At 48.5% G+C, this 26962-nt stretch overlaps 1 protein-coding gene across 2 annotated transcripts; it reads right to left on the reverse strand.

Annotated features, from left to right (window-relative positions):
• Positions 1–1887: 1887 nt before the first annotated feature.
• LOC123749061 (uncharacterized) lies at positions 1888–25962 on the reverse strand. Of its 2 annotated transcripts, XM_045731172.2 has the most exons (6): positions 25870–25962; positions 19255–19495; positions 14578–14727; positions 13185–13398; positions 2651–2833; positions 1888–2560 (listed from the first exon to the last, which is right to left on the reverse strand). In XM_045731172.2, exons 2-6 carry the CDS (start codon positions 19489–19491, stop codon positions 2367–2369), a joined length of 978 nt encoding a protein of 325 aa, XP_045587128.2. In that variant the 5' UTR covers positions 19492–19495; positions 25870–25962; the 3' UTR covers positions 1888–2366. The 2 variants fall into 2 exon arrangements, with proteins under 2 accessions (XP_045587128.2, XP_069195062.1); XM_069338961.1 differs by lacking the exon at positions 25870–25962 and having other exon boundaries at positions 19255–20849.
• Positions 25963–26962: the final 1000 nt, after the last annotated feature.

The raw sequence follows: 26962 nt of genomic DNA on the forward strand, positions 1-26962 counted from the left end.
ACTAATTACAGTCACCTGGTATAAGGCCACACTAATTACAGTCACCTGGTACAATACCACGCTAATTACAGTCAACTGGTGTAATACTACACTAATTACAGTCAACTGGTATAAGGCTACACTAATTACAGTCAACTGGTATAAGGCTACACTAATTACAGTCACCTGGTATAAGGCTACACTAATTACAGTCACATGATATAACTCTACACTAATTACAGTCACCTGGTATAAGGCTACACTAATTACAGTCACCTGGTATAAGGCTACACTAATTACAGTCACCTGGTATAAGGCTACACTAATTACAGTCACCTGGTATAAGGCTACACTAATTACAGTCACCTGGTATAAGGCTACACTAATTACAGTCACCTGGTATAAGGCTACACTAATTACAGTCAACTGGTCAGTAACAGTCAACATTATACAATAACCCTCAACACTACATGACGTAATATTTAACCCTAAAAGTAATGTTGAAATATGTATTGAAAATTATGTATAGTATACACTGGATTATCAAATTCATTAGCCTCATAAACTATCTAATTGCTTAACCATACAGCTATAATGATGGGGGAAGGGAAGGGAAGTATGAGGGGGAAAGCGCCAATACATTACAACTATATAGCACTAGGAAGGGGTCAGGATATGGATTTGGGATGGGATGGGTGGAGGGATTGGTGCCCGACCACTTGGACAGTCGGGGATTGATCGCCGACCTGCATGGCGCGAGACCTTTATTCTACCGTCCAGCCCAAGTGGTTGGGTGGTGATGGAGGAACCTTTTGCTAAAAGTAGCACTTCACGTGGTAGTTCCTTCTACTTGAAGTGGCACTTCAAGAGGTAGTCCCTTCCACTTAGTGGCACTTCAAGAAGTAGACCCTTCCACTTAGTGGCACTTCAAGAGGCAGTCCCTTCCACTTAGTGGCACTTCAAGAGGTAGTCCCTTCCACTTAGTGGCACTTCAAGAGGTAGACCCTTCCACTTAGTCGCACTTCAAGAGGTAGACCCTTCCACTTAGTGGCACTTCATGAGGCAGACCCTTCCACTTAGTGGCACTTCAAGAGGTAGTCCCTTCCACTTAGTGGCACTTCAAGAGGTAGACCCTTCCACTTAGTGGCACTTCAAGAGGCAGTCCCTTCCACTTAGTGGCACTTCAAGAGGTTGTCCCTTCCACTTAGTGGCACTTCAAGAGGTAGACCCTTCCACTTAGTGGCACTTCAAGAGGTAGACCCTTCCACTTAGTGGCACTTCAAGAGGTAGACCCTTCCACTTAGTGGCACTTCAAGAGGTAGACCCTTCCACTTAGTGGCACTTCAAGAGGTAGACCCTTCCACTTAGTGGCACTTCAAGAGGAAGACCCTTCCACTTAGTGGCACTTCAAGAGGTTGTCACTTTGCACAAGCATTTCGTTGGTGGTTATACTAGGCCTGCAACTTCAGTAATATAATGATCCGTATGAGTGGTGCTGCTGGGGACCACACAGATGCTCTACACAGTTCGAGTAATGTTGTCGTGAGTCATTATTCGTTTTTATTACTTAAATCCCCATAACAGTGAGTTATTAATGTAATTCGGACACAGCGTCTTTTGAACCACAGAAGTAGCTGCGCTGTGCTACGTGTAAGGAACCAATGCATGATTATATAGTTGTATTGAGACATTAACAAGACGGACAAATAGCATACACGGCTCTCAGATGATGAAAAATAGTTGTATTATGCACGAGACATAATAAAATGACGCCAAATTGAGAGCATGTCAGTGTAAAGTGAGTCCACTTAGTTAAGATTGGAATTGGGATAAATAAACAAGTCTTTTATTTACTGTTTTGTGACTCAAATGGCAGAGAGGTGACAAGGTTGTAAAGCTTCACGTAACTGCTGTCAAACCTTATTTTACAAATTTATTCACTTCACTAATTACATTATTTAATTGAATGAATTAATTTATGAGATATAGAGTTCACATGACGGCATTAAAACCTATTATTTACGTACTAACTTCAGTTTTAAAGTAAACACTCAGTCCACACAGTGTATTATGAAGATTATTCACGCTACATCTCAGCTCGTAAATCTGTTTACATGTATTTTAACATAACCTGTTTACAATAACATAACCTGTTTACAAGTGAATAAAACCTAAATCTACGATTACCCCACGAACCTTACGATATGTTGACTCCGGGAAGGAAGGAAGGATAGGCATGCAGGAAACAGATGGGCAGGGAAGAGGTGGGAAAGGAAGAGGTAGGCCTGAGAGGGAGGGCATGGGAGAGTTGGGCAGAGAAGAATTGCGTGAGGTGGGCATGGGGAAGATAAAACAACGCCTCATGGTCATAGAATGTACAACAGACCTCAGCATCTCCGCGTTCGAAATCTGAATACCATTAAAGTGTTATTGAAACGAGGAAGGTCAGCTAGCGTCCGCAGCTTCACCGTTTCGTACATATCGAGCTTCAGTCCTCGGACCCCCATTTTCCTTGCTATATAGTGGTTGGAGCGGCAGTTAAGGCAGGACTGCCCCTGGGTCGCCCACGACATTACCACCCCTGCAATAGATGTCATAATTGTTCATGAGAAACGATTTAACAGATTACAAGAGAAAGAACGTGAGTCTAGAGCGTGGGAGGGCGACTCACCCACGCAGGCGTGCTTGACCAGGTTGTCCAGGAAGTTCTTCTCGCCGGACTCTGGGATGTGTTCTCCCACCTCCAGGCTCATCACCCAGTCGAAGGGACCCCCGAGGGTCGCGGGGCTGGAGAGGTCCGCTGACGCTATCCTCCCATTGGTGAACTCACCGATGTTCGCCGCTCCGTCCCATCCTAGAACGGAACAGGAAAGATTTTAAAGTGAGTTTAACCCTCTTCTTTCAACTCATACGGCTCATTTTGTAAGCTATGATCCCCAACGTACAAAAAAATGAGTACTATGAAAAGTAGCGGCAGACAAATCAGGAGAATGAGGTGCTCTAAGTCGCCACCTGGCGACTACATGGAGAACTTACTGGAGAACCAGCTGAGTCTACATCTATTTATGTTGTAAATAAGATCAATCTTATTTTCTTTCAGTGTGATTTAATGGTAAATTCTTCACTTAATTTGAGTCTTGCTATTCCCATATTTCTGTGACTAGGCCCAGGATTCATCAAGCATTTTTGCAATCATTTACGAAACCTGTATATCTTTTCCCAATCATGGCTGCTTTGTTTAAATTTACTAAACAGTGTATTAGCTCCGAAGCACTACGAGGTTGTTTGTAACAATAATAGCCTTGGTTTGTGAAGTTTCCACGCTCATAAACTGCTCAATGTAAACAAAGTCGCAATGGTTGGGGAAAGATGTACAAGTTTCGTAAGTGTTTTCGTAAAAAAATGACAAATCCTGGCTCATATTTATTATATACTTGACCAGAGATTATTAAAACAGAGATGCTAATAATGAACAAAAATACCTACTCTAACTTGCTATTATGCACTACTTTGCGCAGCTCTGACTTCCTTCTCGCCGTCTAATAACAGTCTTTTCCGACCTCAAAGATTCATTTTTCCCCCACCTAGAAAGATCGCAGACGGCCCAAGTTGTAATTTAAGATAAAAAAGAACGAGCCTTATATACAATCTTGCGTAATATTTCGCTGTAAGGGCTAATTTGTGACAGATTGCGAAACAAAATGGCGTCCGGACGGACGGCGACACATACGGGACTTACTGGAGTGCGACGACACATGCCTCAAGCTCACACAACGAGAATTGTGAGTGGTGATGACTCAGGCACTCAGCCAATCAGCGACGAGATTACTGTGACATCATCGGCGAGCACCGAGCTGGACCCAGGTAGCGAAGATTTATTCACTGTTCAGTCAGACTCAAGGCAGGGAGGTTGTGACCTTGGCGTTCTCGCTGAAATCCAACAGATTGGAATCATAGGTGTCGAGTTGAGCTCAGAGGATATGCAACAAGACTCCGACCACACCTGAGACGCCTAGTGGGCCTTTTGGAGGAAGGTCGAAGGGACAGCTGAGAGTACTAGGAACTCTATAGCATGCCGGGTTCATTGAGATTTGTAAGTACCCTTATTTGGACCTAGATAAGTCAACGCGAATGGACTAACCGTCGAAGCCTGTGGCAGTCTCGACACAAGACGCTAATGGAAACTCGACCAAGGCTACGTTAAGAAAGTGTACCATTGTTTATCGCCTGTGAAGAGGTAAGTGAAATTTTAACTGCCACAGGACAGTTTGAACACAGGAGTGTTGAAACACTCCCTCCCTAAATGAAAGGGAGTGTTTCATTTAGTTTCGCCTGTGAAGAGTCTGTTGACATTAGTATATCGATATTAGCCAACCCAATGATGGCCAGTGAAGTTAGCGAGGAAAACAGAGACGGGTATTGTCGGCTTAAAGCAGTGAAAATAGTGAACTGGCTGTGACGGCGCTCAAAATCGAAAATTGAATCAACTGCTGAAGTCGGTCACTAATATTTTCATCCACGGTTGCGAATCAGTGCAGTAGGCATTGATCTAAAGCTGCCAGGAGAGGGTACATCTCGCGGAGCAACCGGGAAGATTCAATGTTGTTTTTAGCGTTGGACGTCCTCCAGAGCGCGTCCCTCTAACTCTCCAAAATGGGCAGAGGCTTCGAGATTATCAGCAAAGAAAACAGTGGTGGATCGGCGCCACGTGTGTGATACCTAGTTAAGGAAGAGGAGGAGCGAGGATACGTGTGGTGCCAGGAATCAGCCGAGTATGTGGTGACGGAACTTGAGTGAGCTGGCGACACATGGGACCTTCAGGCCGCTCACTGATATCACCTATTCTAGGTAGGTAATCAGCACTCCTTTCACCTTTTTGACGATTAGGAGTTCCCAAGGAAACTTATACGAATTTTATTATTGTATAAATATGTATTCATGTGACAGGATGTATTGGGACTATACTTGTAAATAATTAGGGCAATTATATGTTCATGTGCTTGAGTGGTTATATATTTTAGTAACTAAGTAAAGCCTAAACTTTTTGTTGGATGATCAATATTATCACTGGACATTTCACAATCTTTAAAATTAATTTTAAGTTCTACTATTTTACTGGAACTTTACGTGTGTTAAAGATATGTCCTTTCAAATTCAGTAGAGTAACGTTAGTATTATTGAACGTCGAGAGCGGCCGTTGACTGTAAATTTGATTGAAATTATCACACAAGTATATATTTATTTTTGTATTTCTCTTGTCAGTTAATGTGTTTTTTATACATTTTAAACGCTGTATTATGTGAACCTGCATTACAGTTATGCTATGTCTTATATATGTGAAAGCTTGACGATAGAATATTAGCAACTAAGTACAAGAAGAAAAATTAAATGGAATCGGGGAACGTAGCCTCATATTCGAGAGGACTACTAAAGTGTGTGTCGAGTATTGGAGTCATTTCCTACGGTCCGCCCGCCCTCTGGGAACGGAGACTAGCCTAGTGAGTCCTCAGAGGTGTTGCAGGGTCTCTGTTTTGGGCTGGTGCACATTGGGGGTTAAGCTCCGAATTCTTCACGAGAGGAGTAGAGCCGGTCATGAGGATACTGTGGAGAGAGCTGTGATGGTGTCACCCGCGTAGCGTAAATAGACTGTGCCATTCTTTCCCCGAGACACTACTTTGCCCTACATTGACCTGCTACTTTGCCCTACATTGACCTGCTACTTTGCCCTACATTGACCTGCTACTTTGCCCTACATTGACCTGCTACTTTGCGCTACTCTGACGTGCTACTGGCGCCCTATCCCTCCCACTCATCCAAGACACGTAGGAGGGGTAGGGCGCTATCCACGTGTTATTGCCTCCACTCAACCCTATCTGAAACAATATTATATCAGTATTTCATGCTGACGTACACACTACAGGGCTGACAAATCTCCCTTTCTGACTACAAGGATGACATTGCTAACTTGCCTTTCATAATACAAGGCTGATGGAGCTGACCTACCATTCGGGCTACGGGGTTGAGTGTGCAGACCTTCCTTTCAGGCGGACATTCTTTTCTGACTACAGGACTGATAATGCTGACCTACCTTTCAGAAACAGACCACAGGTTATCTTGAGATGATTTCGGGGCTTAGCGTCCCTGTGGCCCGGTCCTCGACCGGGACCTCCTTTTCGTTACCCCCAGGAAGCAGCCCGTAGCAGCTATCTAACTCCCAGGTACCTATTAACTGCTAGGTGAACAGATGCATCAGGGTGAAAGTAACTCTACCCCATCTGTTTCCGACTCCATGGGTGATCGAACCCGGAACCTTAGGACTACGAATCCGTAGCGCTGTCCACTCTCAGCTGTCAGGCCCCTATGTCAGGGCTGACAGTTCTAACATACCTTTCAGACCACAGTGCAGGCAGTGCTGACCTTCTTTTCAGACTACAGGACTGACAGTGGAAGATTTACCTTTCTGACTCTAGGGCTAAGAGTACTGACCTGTCTTTCTAGAACTGACGAACCATGTTCGATTTGGTTGGGTTAGACTGCGTTGGGTTGTTGGGTTAGACTGCGTTGGGTTGTTGGGTTAGACTGCGTTGGGTTGGGTTGTTGGGTTGGGTTAGACTGTATTGGGTTGGGTTGGGTTAGACTGCGTTGGGTTTTTAGGTTTGACTGCGTTGGGTTGTTAGGTTAGACAGCGTTGGGTTAGACTGCGTTGGGTTGTTGGGTTAGACTGCGTTGGGTTGTTGGGTTAGACTGCGTTGGGTTGTTGGGTTAGACTGCGATGGGTTGTTGGGTTAGACTGCGTTGGGTTAGACTGCGTTGGGTTGCTAGGTTAGACTGCGTTGGGTTTTTAGGTTAGACTGCGTTGGGTTTTTAGGTTAGACTGCGTTGGGTTTTTAGGTTAGACTGCGTTGGGTTGTTGGGTTAGACTGCGTTGGGTTGGTTGGTTAGACTGCGTTGGGTTGTTGGGTTAGACTGCGTTGGGTTGGTTGGTTAGACTGCGTTGGGTTGGGTTAGACTACGTTGGGTTGTTAGGTTAGACTGCGTTGGGTTGTTAGGTTAGACTGCGTTGGGTTTTTAGGTTAGACTGCGTTGGGTTGGGTTAGACTGCGTTGGGTTGTTAGGTTAGACTGCGTTGGGTTGTTGGGTTAGACTGCGTTGGGTTGTTGGGTTAGACTGCGTTGGGTTGTTAGGTTAGACTGCGTTGGGTTGTTGGGTTAGACTGCGTTGGGTTGTTGGGTTAGACTGCGCTGGGTTGTTAGGTTAGACTGCGTTGGGTTGGTTGGTTAGACTGCGTTGGGTTGTTGGGTTAGACTGCGTTGGGTTGTTAGGTTAGACTGCGTTGGGTTTTTAGGTTAGACTGCGTTGGGTTGTTAGGTTAGACTGCGTTGGGTTGTTGGGTTAGACTGCGTTGGGTTGGTTGGTTAGACTGCGTTGGGTTGTTAGGTTAGACTGCGTTGGGTTGTTAGGTTAGACTGCGTTGGGTTTTTAGGTTAGACTGCGTTGGGTTGGGTTAGACTGCGTTGGGTTGTTAGGTTAGACTGCGTTGGGTTGGTTGGTTAGACTGCGTTGGGTTGTTGGGTTAGACTGCGTTGGGTTGTTAGGTTAGACTGCGTTGGGTTGTTGGGTTAGACTGCGTTGGGTTGTTGGGTTAGACTGCGCTGGGTTGTTAGGTTAGACTGCGTTCGGTTGGTTGGTTAGACTGCGTTGGGTTGTTGGGTTAGACTGCGTTGGGTTGTTAGGTTAGACTGCGTTGGGTTTTTAGGTTAGACTGCGTTGGGTTGTTAGGTTAGACTGCGTTGGGTTGTTGGGTTAGACTGCGTTGGGTTGGTTGGTTAGACTGCGTTGGGTTGTTGGGTTAGACTGCGTTGGGTTGGTTGGTTAGACTGCGTTGGGTTGGGTTAGACTACGTTGGATTGTTAGGTTAGACTGCGTTGGGTTTTTAGGTTAGACTGCGTTGGGTTGGGTTAGACTGCGTTGGGTTGTTAGGTTAGACTGCGTTGGGTTGGTTGGTTAGACTGCGATGGGTTGTTTGGTTAGACTGCGTTGGGTTGTTAGGTTAGACTGCGTTGGGTTTTTGGGTTAGACTGCGTTGGGTTGTTGGGTTAGACTGCGTTGGGTTGTTAGGTTAGACTGCGTTGGGTTGGTTGGTTAGACTGCGTTGGGTTGTTGGGTTAGACTGCGTTGGGTTGTTGGGTTAGACTGCGTTGGGTTATTGGGTTAGACTGCGTTGGGTTGTTAGGTTAGACTGCGTTGGGTTGTTAGGTTAGACTGCGTTGGGTTGTTGGGTTAGACTGCGTTGGGTTGTTAGGTTAGACTGCGTTGGGTTGTTGGGTTAGACTGCGTTGGGTTGTTGGGTTAGACTGCGTTGGGTTGTTAGGTTAGACTGCGTTGGGTTGTTGGGTTAGACTGCGTTGGGTTGTTGGGTTAGACTGCGTTGGGTTGTTGGGTTAGACTGCGTTGGGTTGTTAGGTTAGAATAAGTTGGTTGGTTGGTTAGACTGCGTTGGGTTGTTGGGTTAGACTGCGTTGGGTTGTTAGGTTAGACTGCGTTGGGTTGTTGGGTTAGACTGCGTTGGGTTGTTGGGTTAGACTGCGTTGGGTTGTTAGGTTAGACTGCGTTGGGTTGGTTGGTTAGACTGCGTTGGGTTGTTGGGTTAGACTGCGTTGGGTTGTTGGGTTAGACTGCGTTGGGTTGTTAGGTTAGACTGCGTTGGGTTGTTAGGTTAGACTGCGTTGGGTTGTTGGGTTAGACTGCGTTGGGTTGTTAGGTTAGACTGCGTTGGGTTGTTGGGTTAGACTGCGTTGGGTTGTTGGGTTAGACTGCGTTGGGTTGATAGGTTAGACTGCGTTGGGTTGTTGGGTTAGACTGCGCTGGGTTGGGTTAGACTGTGTTAAGTTGTTGGGTTAGAGTGCGTTGGGTTGTTGGGTTAGACTGCGTTGGATTGTTTGGTTAGACTGCGTTGGATTGTTAGGTTAGACTGCGTTGGGTTGGGTTAAACTGCGTTGGGTTGTTGGGTTAGACTGCGTTGGATTGTTAGGTTAGACTGCGTTGGGTTGTTGGGTTAGACTGCGTTGGGTTGTTGGGTTAGACTGCGTTGGGTTGTTGGGTTAGACTGCGTTGGGTTGTTGGGTTAGACTGCGTTGGGTTGTTGGGTTGACTGCGTTAGGTTGTTAGGTTAGACTACATTGGGTTGGTTGGTTAGACTGCATTGGGTTGGGTTAGACTGCGTTGGGTTGTTAGGTTGGACTGCGTTGGGTTGTTAGGTTAGACTGCGTTGGGTTTTTAGGTTAGACTGCGTTGGCTTGGGTTAGACTGCGTTGGGTTGTTAGGTTGGACGGCGTTGGGTTGGTTAGACTGCGTTGGGTTGTTGGGTTAGACTGCGTTGGGTTGTTGGGTTAGACTGCGTGGGGTTGTTGGGTTAGACTGCGTTGGGTTGTTAGGTTAGACTGCGTTGGGTTGGGTTAGACTGCGTTGGGTTGTTGGGTTAGACTGCGTTGGGTTGTTAGGTTAGACTGCGTTGGGTTGTTAGGTTAGACTGCGTTGGGTTGTTAGGTTAGACTGCGTTGGGTTGTTGGGTTAGACTACGTTGGGTTGTTGGGTTAGACTGCGTTGGGTTGTTAGGTTAGACTGCGTTGGGTTGGGTTAGACTACGTTGGATTGTTGGGTTAGACTGCGTTGGGTTGTTGGGTTAGACTGCGTTGGGTTGTTAGGTTAGACTGCGTTGGGTTGTTGGGTTAGACTGCGTTGGGTTGTTATGTTAGACTGCGTTGGGTTGTTGGGTTAGATTGCGTTGGGTTGGTTGGTTAGACTGCGTTGGGTTGTTGGGTTAGACTGCGTTGGGTTGGTTGGTTAGACTGCGTTGGGTTGTTGGGTTAGACTGCGTTGGGTTGTTAGGTTAGACTGCGTTGGGTTGGGTTAGACTGCATTGGGTTATTGGGTTAGACTGCGTTGGGTTGTTAGGTTAGACTGCGTTGGGTTGTTAGGTTAGACTGCGTTGAGTTGTTGGGTTAGACTGCGTTGGGTTGTTGGGTTAGACTGCGTTGGGTTGTTGGGTTTGACTGCGTTGGGTTGTTAGGTTAGACTGCGTTGGGTGGTTGGGTTAGACTGCGTTGGGTTGTTAGGTTAGACTGCGTTGGGTTGTTAGGTTAGATTGCGTTGGGTGGTTGGGTTAGACTGCGTTGGGTTGTTAGGTTAGACTGCGTTGGGTTGTTGGGTGGTTGGGTTAGACTGCGTTGGGTTGTTGGGTTAGACTGCGTTGGGTTGTTAGGTTAGACTGCGTTGGGTGGTTGGGTTAGACTGCGTTGGGTTGGTTGGTTAGACTACGTTGGGTTGTTAGGTTATACTGCGTTGGGTTGTTGGGTTAGACTGCGTTGGGTTGTTGGGTTAGACTGCGTTGTGTTGTTGGGTTAGACTGCGTTGGGTTGTTAGGTTAGACTGCGTTGGGTGGTTGGGTTAGACTGCGTTGGGTTGTTAGGTTAGACTGCGTTGGGTTGTTGGGTTAGACTGAGTTGGGTTGTTAGGTTAGACTGCGTTGGGTTGTTAGGTTAGATTGCGTTGGGTGGTTGGGTTAGACTACGTTGGGTGGTTGGGTTAGACTGCGTTGGGTTGTTAGGTTAGACTGCGTTGGGTTGTTAGGTTAGACTGCGTTGGGTTGTTGGGTTAGACTGCGTTGGGTTGTTAGGTTAGACTTCGTTGGGTGGTTGGGTTAGACTGCGTTGGGTTGGTTGGTTAGACTACGTTGGGTTGTTGGGTTAGACTGCGTTGGGTTGGGTTAGACTGCGTTGGATTGTTGGTTTAGACTGCGTTGGATTGTTGTGTTGGGCCACACAATCAACCACAGAAGGTGATTCGGTGCTTTTAAAATGCTAAGCTAACCTACATGCGTAAATACATAAATATACAGATTTACGTATGCCTTACATAAAGTGTTCGATGTGTCTTTTACATAGTGTCATTAATGTACATTTACAAAGGTAAAATGTAATTCTGATCAGCTTCCACAAATACTTTATACACATACATATACATACACACACATATACGTACATGTACATATATACATACATATATACACACACATGCATTCACATACATTTGTCTCTCTTACTCTGACAGGGTGAGATAGCTGATAGAGAAACTAGTGTGCAATTAAGCTCTTAATCACTGAAGGTGATTAAGGTGCTTTTACAAGCTCAGGTTATATAGTTACATCACATACATACATTGTATAATTGATATATTACATGGTCAATCTTGGGTACAAGTCCAATATATCAAGTGTTCCAGTACTCATATAGTAGTTACAGAGTTCAGTATACCTCAGCCCAGGAGGGCGAAAGTCAGTCAATATGGGATATTATACAATATAATGTTCAAGGGAGTGCAAGTTTTCTCTTTCACAAAAATGACACAATGTGTACTCGACATTTGGGTTTTGAGAAAGCTGCCAGATACGTCTATATCCCAGGCGGATTCTGGCCACTATAACATCACATTGCCGGGTTCTTGTTCTATTTGTCCCATATGAGATTGTCTCCTCACGATATCTATCATAATATTTAATGCTACAACTTTCAGGTCTTTGTGAATTTGTTAGGTCGGTGAGATTTTCATTAGATATTTTGTTTAAGTATTCTCTTTGTCACTGCTAATGAAATACCCATATCAATTTCTACCACTGGTTTTCTACAGGCTGTCTTTGCAAGCATATCAACGCCATGTCATGCCTTGACATGTCAACATGTGATGGTATCCATAGGAATTTATTTTCAAATCTGTTTTCTTTAGCAGCTAAAACATTCATTCGAATATCACTGACTATTTTCTGGGTGTCACTACTATGTGCGTTCAATGCCAGGAGTGCACTCTGCGAGTCACAGTATATACGTCCACTGCCTTTGTCTTTTAAAAATTCAGTGGCAAGGTATATTGAGTGCAAGTAAATGTGTTGAAGTCTTATACTCCATACCTTGTGCACCTTGCTGTTTATTCAGTCAGTCATCTTGACGTGCTACAACGTACAGAACACGAAGTGCTAACCTAAGCAGGAACGTACGAAACGAAGCAACCTACCTAACCTACAAATGCATAGAAAACGTGGGTATTTGTGAGGCGCTTTGCTCAAATACAGCAAAGTACTATGCTGTCACTGCAATCCGTCCTCTTAAAAAAAACGTCACTTTTGGCTCGTATGCGCGCTATGGCCAAATTTGGACGTAATTTGAAATGAAATCGACTCACAAAAGTGACGTACTGTTCCGTTTTCTGTTTGAGTCGTCCGGCTTACTCTGCCAGCTTAGAAAAGAATTCTTTCCATTAACGTTTTTCATTCCGTTTTGAAACTTTATGAGAATTTCCTGCCCACCTAACCTATCAGAGGACCCTTAACTTACTGTTGTTGAAAAAATAATCCAAAATTTATATTCATTTTTTTTCATTTTCAAATTACGTCCCTATTCGGCCATACGGGCAAACGGCCAAAAGCGACGTTCTTTTTTAGAGGACAGGTTGAAAAAGATCACAGTTCTTAAGTAGATCTTGACAGCCTGTCAGTCACCACCAGTGCTCGGTGTTGGTCATCAGCTACGAGCTTCGATTCTTCACAACCAAAGGTCATTATTGTTATAAATAACCTCATAGTGCTTCGCAAGTCAGAAAGTGTTTAGTAAGTGTAAACAAAGCCGTCATGATTGAAGGATGTACAAGTTTCGTAAGTGCATGGGTAAATGTTTGATGCATCGTCAGCTGTTTCGTGCTGGAAATTTGTTTCTCAAGGGACCTGCTAATCTGCAATTTGCAATTCTCTGTTCTTGTTGTTGTTGTTAAAGATTCGCTACCTGGAACATAAAGTTCCGAGCAGCATGGGCTATGGTGAGCCCGTAGTTTTCTCTGTTCTTATAACGAGACAGTTAACCAATCAATCCTTTCCGCTAATACGTCTCATTTTGTACGTTATGGTCCTCAACGTTCAAATTACAAAGTGGAGTAAATTCTCATAAAGTTTCAAAACGTTATGAAAAAATTAATGGAAAGAATCCTTTTCTAAGCTGGCAGAGTAAGCCGGACGACTCAAACAGAAAACGGAACAGTACGTCACTTTTGTGAGTCGATTTCATGTCAAATTACGTCCAAATTTGGCCATAGCTCGCATACGAGCCAAAAGTGACGTTATCTTTAAGAGGACGGGTTGGATCACGAAGCAAACTATTTACCGTTCCATGAGTGGATGACCCGAGGGGTGCCAAGAAGCCCGGCCATGTCCATTTGGTGCAGGTAATCTTTGTTGATATTTTCAATCTCCACCTTGTTGGGGTGGTTCAGTATGCCCTCTGACCTGCGGAGGAAGCACCTGCCGTAGTGGCCCAGGCCCGCCCCGAGGTCGGCCACGGTGGTGTTGCCGAAGAGCTGCTCCAAGCCCGCGCACAGCTGCGAGAAACACAGGAGAGATTGGTTCCTTAATCTCAGTAAACCGTCAGTAAAGACCATCACTCTTTACTGATGGTTTGGAAGTTGGGTAATAGGGGGATGTTCATTAAAAACTGATGTAAGACTTTAGTACGTAGGAATCTTGAACAGGATTATTTGCCTATGCGAGATATCTCCTATTTACATGAAACTGCCCCAGTCCTGCGCTTGCTGGGCTTCTGCTTGAAACATTTCACTGAGTTTATTTCGTATATATAGTGTCTGATGTTATTTAAGGAAACATTTACCGTCAGTCTAAGAAACTAGGGCCAGGATACATAAAACACTTACGAAACCCGTACATCTTTTCTCAATAATTACGACTTGTTTGTACGTTTATTAAACAGTTTATGAGCTCGAAAACACTACTAGGTTGTTAACAATAATAACCTCGGTTTGTGAAGTCTTCTAATTCGTAAACTGTTTAATAATACAGACTAAGTCGCCACGATGAAAGATGTACAGGTTTCGTATGAGGAAAAGTAAATGCTTGATGATTCCTGGCACAGGATCCTTTTTCCAAGGGATAAGGAAGTAATAACCGAGGGACCTGTCTAGATAATTAACGTCAGGATGCGAGCAGCTGAGTCAAACAGCCTGGTTGACCAGACCACCAACCAGGAGACCGTTCATCATCGGAACTAAAGCAATGTAACTGAAAGGTATATGAAACTTGGCACTCTGCATGTAATTACCTTGTCACTATATGTAGTTACTTTGACACTCTGTATGTGGTTATCTTGGCATTATATGTATTTACCTTTACACTCTATATGTAGTTACCTTATCACTGTATGTAGTTACTTTGGCACTACATGTAGTTACCTTGGCACTATATGTAGTTACCTAGGCACTATATGCAGTTACCTTGGCACTATATGTAGTTACCTTGGCACTATATGCAGTTACCTTGGCACTATATGTAGTTACCTTGGCACTATATGCAGTTACCTTGGCACTACATGTAGTTACCTTGGCACTATATGTAGTTACCTTGGCACTATATGCAGTTACCTTGGCACTATATGTAGTTACCTTGGCACTATATGTAGTTACCTTGGCACTATATGTAGTTACCTTGGCACTATATGCAGTTACCTTGGCAGTATATGTAGTTACCTTGGCACTATATGTAGTTACCTTGGCACTCCACAAGTTGTTACCGTCGACAAGGAGACTTGTGTTGCTAAGACAGAGCCTGCCCGTGCGCGGCGCCCCGCTCTCCCCACAGAGAAGCTTCCCGGGCAGCTTCCTCTGGTGCTGCCTCTGTGGCGCCCTCTGTCGCCGCCCCTGAGGCACAGAACACGCGGGAGCATAGGAATTAATGAAACTGCAGAAGGCGTAGATGTGGTGCAAGTGTGGGGCAGGGTGTGGTGCAAGTGTGGGGCAGGGTGTGGTGCAAGTGTGGGGCAGGGTGTGGTGCAAGTGTGGGTCAGGGTGTGGTGCAAGTGTGGGGCAGGGTGTGGTGCAAGTGTGGGGCAGGGTGTGGTGCAAGTGTGGGTCAGGGTGTTGTGCAAGTGTGGGTCAGGGTGTGGTGCAAGTGTGGGGCAGGGTGTGGTACAAGTGTGGGGCAGGGTGTGGTACAAGTGTGGGGCAGGGTGTGGGACAAGTGTGGGGCAGGGTGTGGGACAAGTGTGGGGGCAGGGTGTGGTGCAACTGTGGGGGCAGGGTGTGGTGCAAGTGTGGGGCAGGGTGTTGTGCAAGTGTGGGGCAGGGTATGGTGCAAGTATGGGTCAGGGTGTGGTGCAAGTGTGGGTCAGGGTGTGGTGCAAGTGTGGGGGCAGGGTGTGTCGCAAGTGTGGGGGCAGGGTGTGTCGCAAGTGTGGGGCAGGGTGTGGTGCAAGTGTGGGGGCAGGGTGTGGTGCAAGTGTGGGGCAGGGTGTGGTGCAAGTGTGGGGACAGGGTGTGGTGCAAGTGTGGGGCAGGGTGTGGTGCAAGTGTGGGTCAGGGTGTGGTGCAAGTGTGGGGGCAGGGTGTGGTGCAAGTGTGGGTCAGGGTGTGGTGCAAGTGTGGGGACAGGGTGTGGTGCAAGTGTGGGTCAGGGTGTGGTGCAAGTGTGGGGCAGGGTGTGGTGCAAGTGTGGGGGCAGGGTGTGGTGCAAGTGTGGGTCAGGGTGTGGTGCAAGTGTGGGTCAGGGTGTGGTGCAAGTGTGGGGCAGGGTGTGGTGCAAGTGTGGGGGCAGGGTGTGTCGCAAGTGTGGGGCAGGGTGTGGTGCAAGTGTGGGGGCAGGGTGTGGTGCAAGTGTGGGGCAGGGTGTGGTGCAAGTGTGGGGACAGGGTGTGGTGCAAGTGTGGGTCATGGTGTGGTGCAAGTGTGGGGACAGGGTGTGGTGCAAGTGTGGGGCAGGGTGTGGTGCAAGTGTGGGTCAGGGTGTGGTGCAAGTGTGGGGGCAGGGTGTGGTGCAAGTGTGGGGCAGGGTGTGGTGCAAGTGTGGGGACAGGGTGTGGTGCAAGTGTGGGGCAGGGTGTGGTGCAAGTGTGGGTCAGGGTGTGGTGCAAGTGTGGGGGCAGGGTGTGGTGCAAGTGTGGGTCAGGGTGTGGTGCAAGTGTGGGGACAGGGTGTGGTGCAAGTGTGGGTCAGGGTGTGGTGCAAGTGTGGGGCAGGGTGTGGTGCAAGTGTGGGGGCAGGGTGTGGTGCAAGTGTGGGTCAGGGTGTGGTGCAAGTGTGGGTCAGGGTGTGGTGCAAGTGTGGGGCAGGGTGTGGTGCAAGTGTGGGGGCAGGGTGTGTCGCAAGTGTGGGGCAGGGTGTGGTGCAAGTGTGGGGGCAGGGTGTGGTGCAAGTGTGGGGCAGGGTGTGGTGCAAGTGTGGGGACAGGGTGTGGTGCAAGTGTGGGTCATGGTGTGGTGCAAGTGTGGGGACAGGGTGTGGTGCAAGTGTGGGGCAGGGTGTGGTGCAAGTGTGGGTCAGGGTGTGGTGCAAGTGTGGGGGCAGGGTGTGGTGCAAGTGTGGGTCAGGGTGTGGTGCAAGTGTGGGGACAGGGTGTGGTGCAAGTGTGGGTCAGGGTGTGGTGCAAGTGTGGGGCAGGGTGTGGTGCAAGTGTGGGGGCAGGGTGTGGTGCAAGTGTGGGTCAGGGTGTGGTGCAAGTGTGGGGCAGGGTGTGGTGCAAGTGTGGGGGCAGGGTGTGTCGCAAGTGTGGGGCAGGGTGTGGTGCAAGTGTGGGGGCTGGGTGTGGTGCAAGTGTGGGGCAGGGTGTGGTGCAAGTGTGGGGACAGGGTGTGGTGCAAGTGTGGGTCAGGGTGTGGTGCAAGTGTGGGTCAGGGTGTGGTGCTAGTGTGGGGCAGGGTGTGGTGCAAGTGTGGGGCAGGGTGTGGTGCTAGTGTGGGGCAGGGTGTGGTGCAAGTGTGGGGCAGGATGTGGTGCAAGTGTGGGGCAGCGTGTGGTGCAAGTGTGGAGCAGCGTGTGGTGCAAGTGTGGGGCAGGGTGTGGTGCAAGTGTGAGCCAGGGTGTGGTGCAAGTATGGGTCAGGGTGTGGTGCAAGTGTGGGTCAGGGTGTGGTGCAAGTGTGGGGCAGGGTGTGGTGCAAGTATGGGGCAGGGTGTGGTGCAAGTGTGGGGCAGGGTGTGGTGCAAGTGTGGGTCAGGGTGTGGTGCAAGTGTGGGGGCAGGGTGTGGTGCAAGTGTGGGGCAGGGTGTGGTGCAAGTGTGGGGCAGGGTGTGGGACAAGTGTGGGGCAGGGTGTGGGACAAGTGTGGGGCAGGGTGTGGGACAAGTGTGGGGCAGGGTGTGGTGCAAGTGTGGGGCAGGGTGTGGTGCAAGTGTGGGGGCAGGGTGTGGTGCAAGTGTGGGGGCAGGGTGTGGTGCAAGTGTAGGGCAGGGTGTGGTGCAGGGTGTGGGACAAGTGTGGGGCAGGGTGTGGTGCAAGTGTGGGGCAGGGTGTGGTGCAAGTGTGGGGCAGGGTGTGGTGCAAGTGTGGGGCAGGGTGTGGTGCAGGGTGTGGGACAAGTGTGGGGCAGGGTGTGGTGCAGGGTGTGGGACAAGTGTGGCGCAGGGTGTGGTGCAAGTGCGGGTCAGGGTGTGGTGCACGGATATACCGCGTCATCCGTCTATACTGTCAGAATAATTATCATTGTTTGCCAATAAATAAAGAAAGATTGAGCTTAGTAAACCATTAATAACCAATTGAAGCTAATAATTAACTTGTCTGTTCACTCTTGCAGCATAATGATACTTAAATTCTTTTACTTGGAAAACAGTTCAGCTACTGGCCAAAAGTTCGAAAGGTAGAGGCCTAATATTAAGTGGTTAGAATGAAAGCGGTTTGGGGGGTTGTGGTTAGAGGGAGGGTGGATAGTGCCACCAATCCTCAGACTAAGTCCATTTTATCCAGCGTTCGACCCCAATGATGCATTCATCAATTTTAACATGTTGTTCATTCAATACATGAATTTTCTCAAATATAAGTTTATATTGTTATATAAACAATATAAACTTATATTTATATTGTGTAACAGTGTATATTGCGCATATTTAGGCATTGGTTAGGTTAGGTGTTCAGGTTCTGTTGGCAATTATTTGTATTTGTAGTACGTGGGTGAAGCATTTACAGCGTTGAGGTTCGAACACAAGTTGTCAGTGAAGCAAAAGCCAAACCGGAAGCAAAAAAACAACACAGGGCAAAGTCCATTCCATGCACCCGCCAAACCCGCTTATTTATGAATGAAAAACACATTACACACGACTCACAACTGATGACGTCCGAACACTTCCGGAACAAGTGCTTCGCTGACGACTTTTGTTCGAACCACAACGCTGTAAATGCTTCACCCACGTACTACAAATACAAATAATTGCCAACAGAACCTGAACACCTAACTTAACCAATGCCTAAATATACATAATATACTAATATATAAGAATATTAACTTATATTTGAAAAAAAATAATGTTTTGAACGAACAGCATATTAAAATTTATGTACGCGTCTTTGGGGTCGACCGCTGGAGGGAATGGACTTGGCGTGGGTGAACAACCCGTCCTCACACTAGGCTGTTTAAAGCAACGGCCGTCCTCCCCAAACGCATTAATCAATTTTAACACACTGTGTATTAAAAATTGGTTTGTTCGCATATATAAATTAATATTATTATACATAAAAATTATATGTATAGTTAGGCGTAAGTTAGATGTCTAGGTCGAATCCTGCTCATGGCTTCTAAATCATAATGTGATTTCACTGTACACACTCCGTGTACAGGGTTCACTCTCCCGCGGCAACTATCTTAGCGTGCTGACCTGATTGTGATGACTCACACTTAGCGTAACTCTAATATGTTCACACTTGAGTGTGACAATAATAATTATAATATGAGAAAGTTCCTGCCTTGAAGTTATAAATCTCTTCCTTCATCTCTACCATGGCTGTATCTAGCAAGTCTAGTGAGGGTGGCCTGAATTGGGGCTATGACTCGTTAACTAGGGTGGTTAGTGTGAGGGTAGTTAGTGAGAAGGGTCGTTAATGGAAGGGTAGTTATAGCGAGCAGCATAAATAGTTGGCATTTAAATGAGTTAGACGATTAACACAAGACAACCACTATGTCATTACTTACCTTCAACTATTCTAATTAGTTTCCAGAAAAGATCACTTTAATTCATCTAATGTTAAGTGCTAAATATAACTCCAGTTTACGCTCGACTTGTGATATTCCTAAGGACTAAGGTGAGGGACTTTACTCACGTGAGTCCAATAACCAATAACAGTCACATAACAATAGCACCTTGACTCATCAACCACACTGACCAATAATTCAGTGACTGACCAATGCAATGTTTACGCACCAACAGGCATCACGGGAGCCACACAATACTCTTATAAACACACCTCTTCGTAACGACTGGTGTAGCCGTCGTCGTTAGGATGGTCGTCCTTGTTTGGATGGTCGCCCTTGTTAGGATGGTCGCCGTCATCGTTAGGATGGTCGTCCTTGTTTGGATGGTCGCCCTTGTTAGGATGGTCGCCGTCGTCGTTAGGATGGTCGCCCACATACCAGGTATAGAGGTGTACGGTGAACACCGACCATCCTACGACCAACGCGATGATGGTGGACACTTTGGGCATTGCTCTTAGTGGGATGAGTTAATGAGTGAATGGGGAAGATGAGTTAATAGGCAGTGAGAATTAAAGTGTTTGGGTACAAACTGTCCTCTTAACTAATACGTGCCATTTTTAATGGACTGGTTGATTCCGTTAAAAATTGGACATATTTGTCCTAGTATTAGTACTTGTTCATACTAGTCCTAGTATGTACTAGTACATACCTGTCCTAGTACCTAATGCTAATAGTTGATATTCTGCACTATTTCCTAGTATGAACCAATTAGCTAGCTGTGGTTATCCCTTGTTCTTATGCTATTATCAGGTCATGGAATACCTGCTAAGTTAGAGTCTAGACGCTTAGGACTAGCCTAATTAAAAACTTTACAATTGTCATAGGCAGGTCAGGGTTAGCCCAGTTGGGTCCGACCTGGGTAACATTTAGGTACCTCATCTACTATTCACTCTTATGTGTGTCACTCATTTGTCACTGCGGCATATTGGTTTGCCAGAAAACCACCTGTTAGCGATTTATAAGTGTGTTTTACTTATACGAAGAATAAGTCACAGTAAAATATCTGGCAACTAGGAAGGCCCACTATATATACGAAATGAAAATGACGATGTTTCGGGCCGTCCTGGACACTCAAGTCGAAACTTAGACAGCCGCTCTTCACACTAACACAACACAATAACGTGATATATATATTTGCTAAAATAATTGAAGAAGGACGAGGCTCGAAACATTGTGGTTCAGTGGGTTAAGGCACTCATGTGGGACGCTAATGCGTGCCGTCCTTCTAAAGATTTTAACATTTTTTCTTTAGTTTCTCCTTGCCTCCAGGGATCCAGTGGCACACTGTGCAAGAGTAACGTTAATTGAACGCTGATAACGTTGATTCGACGTTGTATTAACGTCACTGTTGTTATTTTGGCCACTCGGGAGCTGCCTTGAGCTCCGTGTTTCATGCTAAAATGTTCCCCACATGCACATAACCTCACCTCACACCTCAACTGCTCTCTGGTCTTATATAGCCTTCCTTTCCCCACTGTGACTCTGTTTCAACTTGATAATGGGCCTTGATTTTGGAGGGTGGCAGCGCCCGTGAAGGCAGACTTCATTCCTCTGTCAATCCGTTATTACGAATGTTTTTGATAAAACATTCACCAAGACCATGGCAGGTCGATTTCTCCGCCTCACACTAACTGTAGTGTTAAGTGAGACCTCACACTATCTTTTGCAGTAGTTTGCCTAAATAGACGTATTCATGAGTAGTTGTTAGGAGGTAGTTGAGTGCAATTATGGGAATGCGAGCCATAATCATAACGTAATCCTCGTTTCGATCTTTAAGTATACCTTGCCAACAGGTGTTATATGATTGTTACCCTCACCCCTCACTAGTGTATATAACAGCTATCATGCCGGCAGGATATAAATGTTTCATCCTCTAGAGACTAACGCGTGTTAGAACGTCCACACTGAAGGCGGACCACAATGAAGACTCCTAGCCAGCGAAGGCTTATATCCTTTATATATAAGTATAGATATATCCTTTAGATAACCTTTAGGTTACTAACACTAAATGATTTACTTAACTGTTGAACTTACACCATCCAGTGCTTGTAGATCATTTAAGTAAGGTTTTAATTTATGGGAGTAAAATTCTGGTCTAAGGTCATTTGGCACTGTTGCCGAGGTATAAATTAATTGATTAACCCATGTATCATATTCGCTTGTGCAGGATGCATGGGTCAACAGTTTGCTTGCTCACTTAAGCAAAGCGCACAATAACAAGACTCGGAACTTTGGAATCACATTAAAATGAGGAAGATTCCTCATATCTATACAACTGTTTAAATTATATTTAAATGAAAATAAAAGAACAAATACGGTTGTCATACAGTTCATTTAAGCACATAATACATTTACCACACGGGGTGACAGGTGTGAGAAGGGGGGGGGGTTGCAGTTGTGGAAGGTAACAGGTGTGGGAAGGGGGGAGGTTGCAGGTGTGGAGGGTAACAGGGGGTGAGGAAAGGTTGCAGGTGTGGAGGGTAACAGGTGTGGGGGAAGGTTGCAGGTGTGGGGGAAGGTTGCAGGTGTGGAGGGTAACAAGGGTGGGGGGAAGGATGTCGGTGTGAGGGAAGGTTGCAGGTGTGGAGAGTAACAGGGGTGGGGGAAAGGATGTCGGTGTGGGGGGGTATCACAGGTGGGGGAAGGATGCAGGTGTGGGGGTAACAGGGGTGGGGGGAAGGTTGCAGGTGTGGAGGGTAACAAAGGTGAGGGAAGGTTGCAGGTGTGGAGGGTAACAGGTGTGGGGGAAGGTTGCAGGTGTGGGGGAAGGTTGCAGGTGTGGAGGGTAACAAGGGTGGGGGGAAGGATTTCGGTGTGAGGGAAGGTTGCAGGTGTGGAGGGTAACAGGGATGGGGGAAAGGATGTCGGTGTGGGGGGTAACACAGGTGGGGGAAGGATGCAGGTGTGGGAGTAACAGGGGTGGGGGGAAGGTTGCAGGTGTGGAGGGTAACAAAGGTGAGGGAAGGTTGCAGGTGTGGAGGGTAACAGGGGTGGGGGAAGGTTGCAGGTGTGGAGGGTAACAGGTGTGGGGGAAGGTTGCAGGTGTGGAGGGTAACAGGTGTGGGGGAAGGTTGCAGGTGTGGAGGGTAACAGGTGTGGGGGAAGGTTGCAGGTGTGGAGGGTAACAGGTGTGGGGAAGGATGTAGGTGTTGGGGGTAACAGGGGTGGGGAGATGATTGCAGGTGTAGAGGGTAACAGGGGTGGGGGGGATGGTTGCAGGTGTGGAGGATAACAGGTGCAGCATTATACATCCAGGGTTATCTACTACCACAGCTGCCATTCAACACCTGCCACTGTTTCACCACCACCACAACCACTACCCTCAACTACCCCCCTATGCTACTAACACCATCATTATCACCACAACTACTACCACTACTGCCACCACCTCCCCCCACACTACCATCACAACCACTATCATTACTACCACCACCACTACCTGCACCACCTCCACCACAACAAGCACCACCACCTTAAAAATCACCAAAATACCCACCCTTTGAACTACTATCACCCTAACACCGCACCCAATACCCCCTCCACTATAAACCCCCACCTACCCCAACTACCACCCCACTATGGCACGCCTTAACTCCACCCATCCACACACTACTCCTACAGTTTACACAACCAACCACCACACCATTCTGTCCTTACTATACTACCACTACCACTTCATCCACCACCATTACCACCCAGTAATCACCACCATCACCACCCAGCCATCACCACCACCAATACCCAGCCATCACCACCCAGCCATCACCACCAACACCACCCAGCCATCACTACCCAGCCATCACCACCCAGCCATCACCACCAACACCACCCAGCCAACACCACCATCACCACCCTCCATCACCACCATCACCACCCAGCCATCACCACACCACCACCCAGCCATCACCACCCAGCCATCACCACACCACCACCCAGCCATCACTACCCAGCCATCACCACCCAGCCATCACCACCAACACCACCCAGCCAACACCACCATCACCACCCTCCATCACCACCATCACCACCCAGCCATCACCACCCAGCCATCACCACACCACCACCCAGCCATCACCACCCAGCCATCACCGCAACACCACCCAGCCATCACCGCCATCAACACCCAACCATCACCACCCAGCCCTCACCACCATCACCACCCAGCCATCACCACCCAGCCATCACCACCCAGCCATCACTACCCAGCCATCACCACCCAGCAATCACCATCAACACCACCCAGCCAACACCACCATCACCACCCTCCATCACCACCATCACCACCCAGCCATCACCACCTAGCCATCACCACACCACCACCCAGCCATCACTACCCAGCCATCACCACCATCACCACCCAGCCATCACCGCAACACCACCCAGCCATCACCGCCATCACCACCCAGCCATCACCACCTAGCCATCACCACCATCACCACCCAGCCATCACCACCCAGCCATCACCACCCAGCCATCATCACCCAGCCATCACCACCATCACCACCCATCCATCACCACCCAGCCATCACCACCCAGCCATCACCACCATCACCACCCAGCCATCACCACCATCACCACCCAGCCATCACCACCCAGCCATCACCAACATCACCACCCAGCCATCACCACACCACCACCCAGCCATCACCACCATCACCACCCAGCCATCGCCACCCAGAAATCACCACCATCGCCACCCAGCCATCACCACCACAACCACCCACCCATCACCACCCAGCCATCACCACCATCACCACCAAGCCATCACCGCCATCACCACCCAGCCATCACCACCCAGCCATCACCTCCCAGCCATCACCTCCATCACCACCCAGCCATCACCACCATCACCACCCAGCCATCACCAACATCACCACCCAGCCATCACCACACCACCACCCAGCCATCACCACCCAGCCATCGCCACCCAGCCATCACCACCATCGCCACCCAGCCAGCACCACCATCGCCACCCAGCCATCACCACCATCGCCACCCAGCCATCACCACCACAACCACCCAGCCATCACCACCATCACCACCCAGCCATCACCACCATCACCACCCAGCCATCACCACCATCACCACCAAGCCATCACCACCATCACCACCCAGCCATCACCACCCAGCCATCACCACCCAGCCATCACCACCCAGCCATCACCACCATCACCACCCAGCCATCACCACCATCACCACCAACACCACCCAGCCATCACCACCAGCCATCACCACCCAGCCATCACCAACATCACCACCCAGCCATCACCACACCACCCAGCCATCACCACCACTACCACCCAGCCATCACCACACCACCACCCAGCCATCACCACCACCACCACCCAGCCATCACCACCATCACCACCCAGCCATCACCACCATCACAACCCAGCCATCACCAACATCACCACCCAGCCATCACCACCATCGCCAACCAGCCATCACCACCATCGCCACCCAGCCATCACCACCACCACCACCACCCAGCCATCACCACCATCACCACCCAGCCATCACCACCATCACTACCCAGCCATCACCACCATCACCACCCAGCCATCACCACCATCACCACCATCATCACCCAGCCATCACCACCCAGCCATCACCACCATCACTACCCAGCCATCACCACCATCACCACCCAGCCATCACCACCATCACCACAACACCACCCAGCCATCACCACAACACCACCCAGCCATCACCACCATCACCACCCAGCCATCACCACAACACCACCCAGCCATCACCACCCAGCCATCACCACCGTCACCACCCAGCCATCACCACCGTCACCACCCAGCCATCACCACCGTCACCACCCAGCCATCACCACCATCACCACCCAGCCATCACCACCGTCACCACCCAGCCATCATCACCCAGCCATCACCACCATCACCACCATCACCACTCAGCCATCACCACCCAGCCATCACCACCGTCACCACCCAGCCATCATCACCCAGCCATCACCACCATCACCACTCAGCCATCACCACCATCACCACCCAGCCATCACCACCATCACCACCCAACCATCACCACCATCACGACCCAGCCATCACCACCATCACCATTCGGCCATCACCACCACCCAACCATCACCACCGTCACCACCCTGCCATCACCACCCAGCCATCACCACCATCACCACTCAGCCATCACCACCCAGCCATCACCACCATCACCACCCAGCCGTCACCACCCAGCCGTCACCACCATCACCACCCAGCCATCACCACCCAGCCGTCACCACCATCACCACCCAGCCATCACCACCATCACCACCATCACCACCCAGCCAACACCACCCAGCCATCGCCATCACCCCCACCCAGCCATCACCACCCAGCCATCACCACCCAGCCATCACCACCATCACCACCCAGCCATCACCACCAACACCACCCAGCCATCACCACACCATCACCCAGCCATCACCACCGTCACCACCCAGCCATCACCACACCACCACCCAGCCATTACCACCATCACCACCCAGCCATCACCACACCACCACCCAGCCATCACCACCGTCACCACCCAGCCATCACCACACCACCACCCAGCCATCACCACCGTCACCACCCAGCCATCACCACACCACCACCCAGCCATCACCACCCAGCCATCACCACCATCACCATCCCAACCTTACTGAAGGAACATTTATCCAACGTTTGATCAGCATTAAATCAACGTTTTAAAGATTGCTTCGTTGTAATATTGCCGTTTAACGTCACCATATCACTGTGCAGTGTGTGTAAACAAAGACACTCTCCAACCGGCATAAAGAGGCACTTGGGGATCGAACCAACCAGCGTTGAAGTAAAGAGCACGAATTGTTTACACTTGAACACGACAGAGAGGCAGTCGAACTGGACAGATTCGCCTGTCGCCTGCCACGACACGAGCGCCACGTGTTGCTAGTGTTTATGAGGCGTGTGTACATGTGTGAGGGAGGGGGGGGGTGATGGGACAGGGGGAGGTGTGTGAGGGGAGCAGGAGATCAGGTGGAGAGGGGGGAGGGTGGTGATGGGGGGCTGGTGGGAGCGTGGTGAGGGAGGGCATGGTGGAGGGTGGTGAGGAGGAAGGATGAATGGTAGGGAGGGGTTTTGGGAGAGGGGTGGGAGGGAAGGGGGGGTGTAACAAAGTAAAAAAATAACTTAACTACGTTGCATGTAGGTAGGGAGAGGGAGGAGCCTGCCCCGACGCAACCCGTCCTCGACTCAAGTCCATTCCATACAGCGGTCGACCTCACAGGCGCATTCATAAACTTTAACTTGCTATTCATTCAAAACGGGAATTTTCTCAAGTATAAATTAATATTATAATATATTAGCATATTGTGTATAAATAGGCATAGGTTAGGTTAGGTGTTTAGGTTCTGTTGGTGATTATTTGTATTTGTTGTACGTGGGTGAAGCATTTACAGCGTTGTGATTCGAACAAAATTCGTCAGTGAAGCACTTGTTCCGGATATGTTCGAACGTCAGCAGTTGTGAGTCGTGTGTAAACCGCTTTTCATTCATAAACAGGGGGTTTGGCGGGTGCATGGAATCAGTTTTGGATCTTTGTTTGGAGGACGGGCTGAGCATTTACAGTGTTGTGGTTCGAACAAAATTCGTCAGTGTAGCACTTGTTCCGGAAGTGTTCGAACGTCAATAGTTGTGAGTTGCGTGTAAACAGTTTTCATTCACAACAGGGGGTTTGGCGGGTGCATGGAATCACTTTTGGTCTTTGTTTGGAGGACGGGCTATTTATTACACGCGACTCACAACCGATGACATCCGACAGCCCGTCCTCCAAACAAAGATCCAAAAGTGATTCCATGCACCCGCCAAACCCCCTGTTTATGAATGAAAAGCGGTTTACACACGACTCACAACTGCTGACGTTCGAACATGTCCG

Source organism: Procambarus clarkii, chromosome 40 (assembly GCF_040958095.1).
Source record: "Procambarus clarkii isolate CNS0578487 chromosome 40, FALCON_Pclarkii_2.0, whole genome shotgun sequence".
NCBI lineage: Eukaryota > Metazoa > Arthropoda > Malacostraca > Decapoda > Cambaridae > Procambarus > Procambarus clarkii.

Bases quoted from the DNA above. Each gene is read 5' to 3' on its own strand.
- LOC123749061 (XM_045731172.2), bottom strand. From the start codon at position 19,491: ATGCCCAAAGTGTCCACCATCATCGCGTTGGTCGTAGGATGGTCGGTG. The intron at 14,728-19,254 runs GTGTGTTTATAA...TCTGTGCCTCAG, and splicing joins ACACCAGTCGTTACGAAGAG to GGGCGGCGACAGAGGGCGCC. The intron at 2,834-13,184 runs GTAAATAGTTTG...GTTCCGTTCTAG, and splicing joins GGTCATCCACTCATGGAACG to GATGGGACGGAGCGGCGAAC.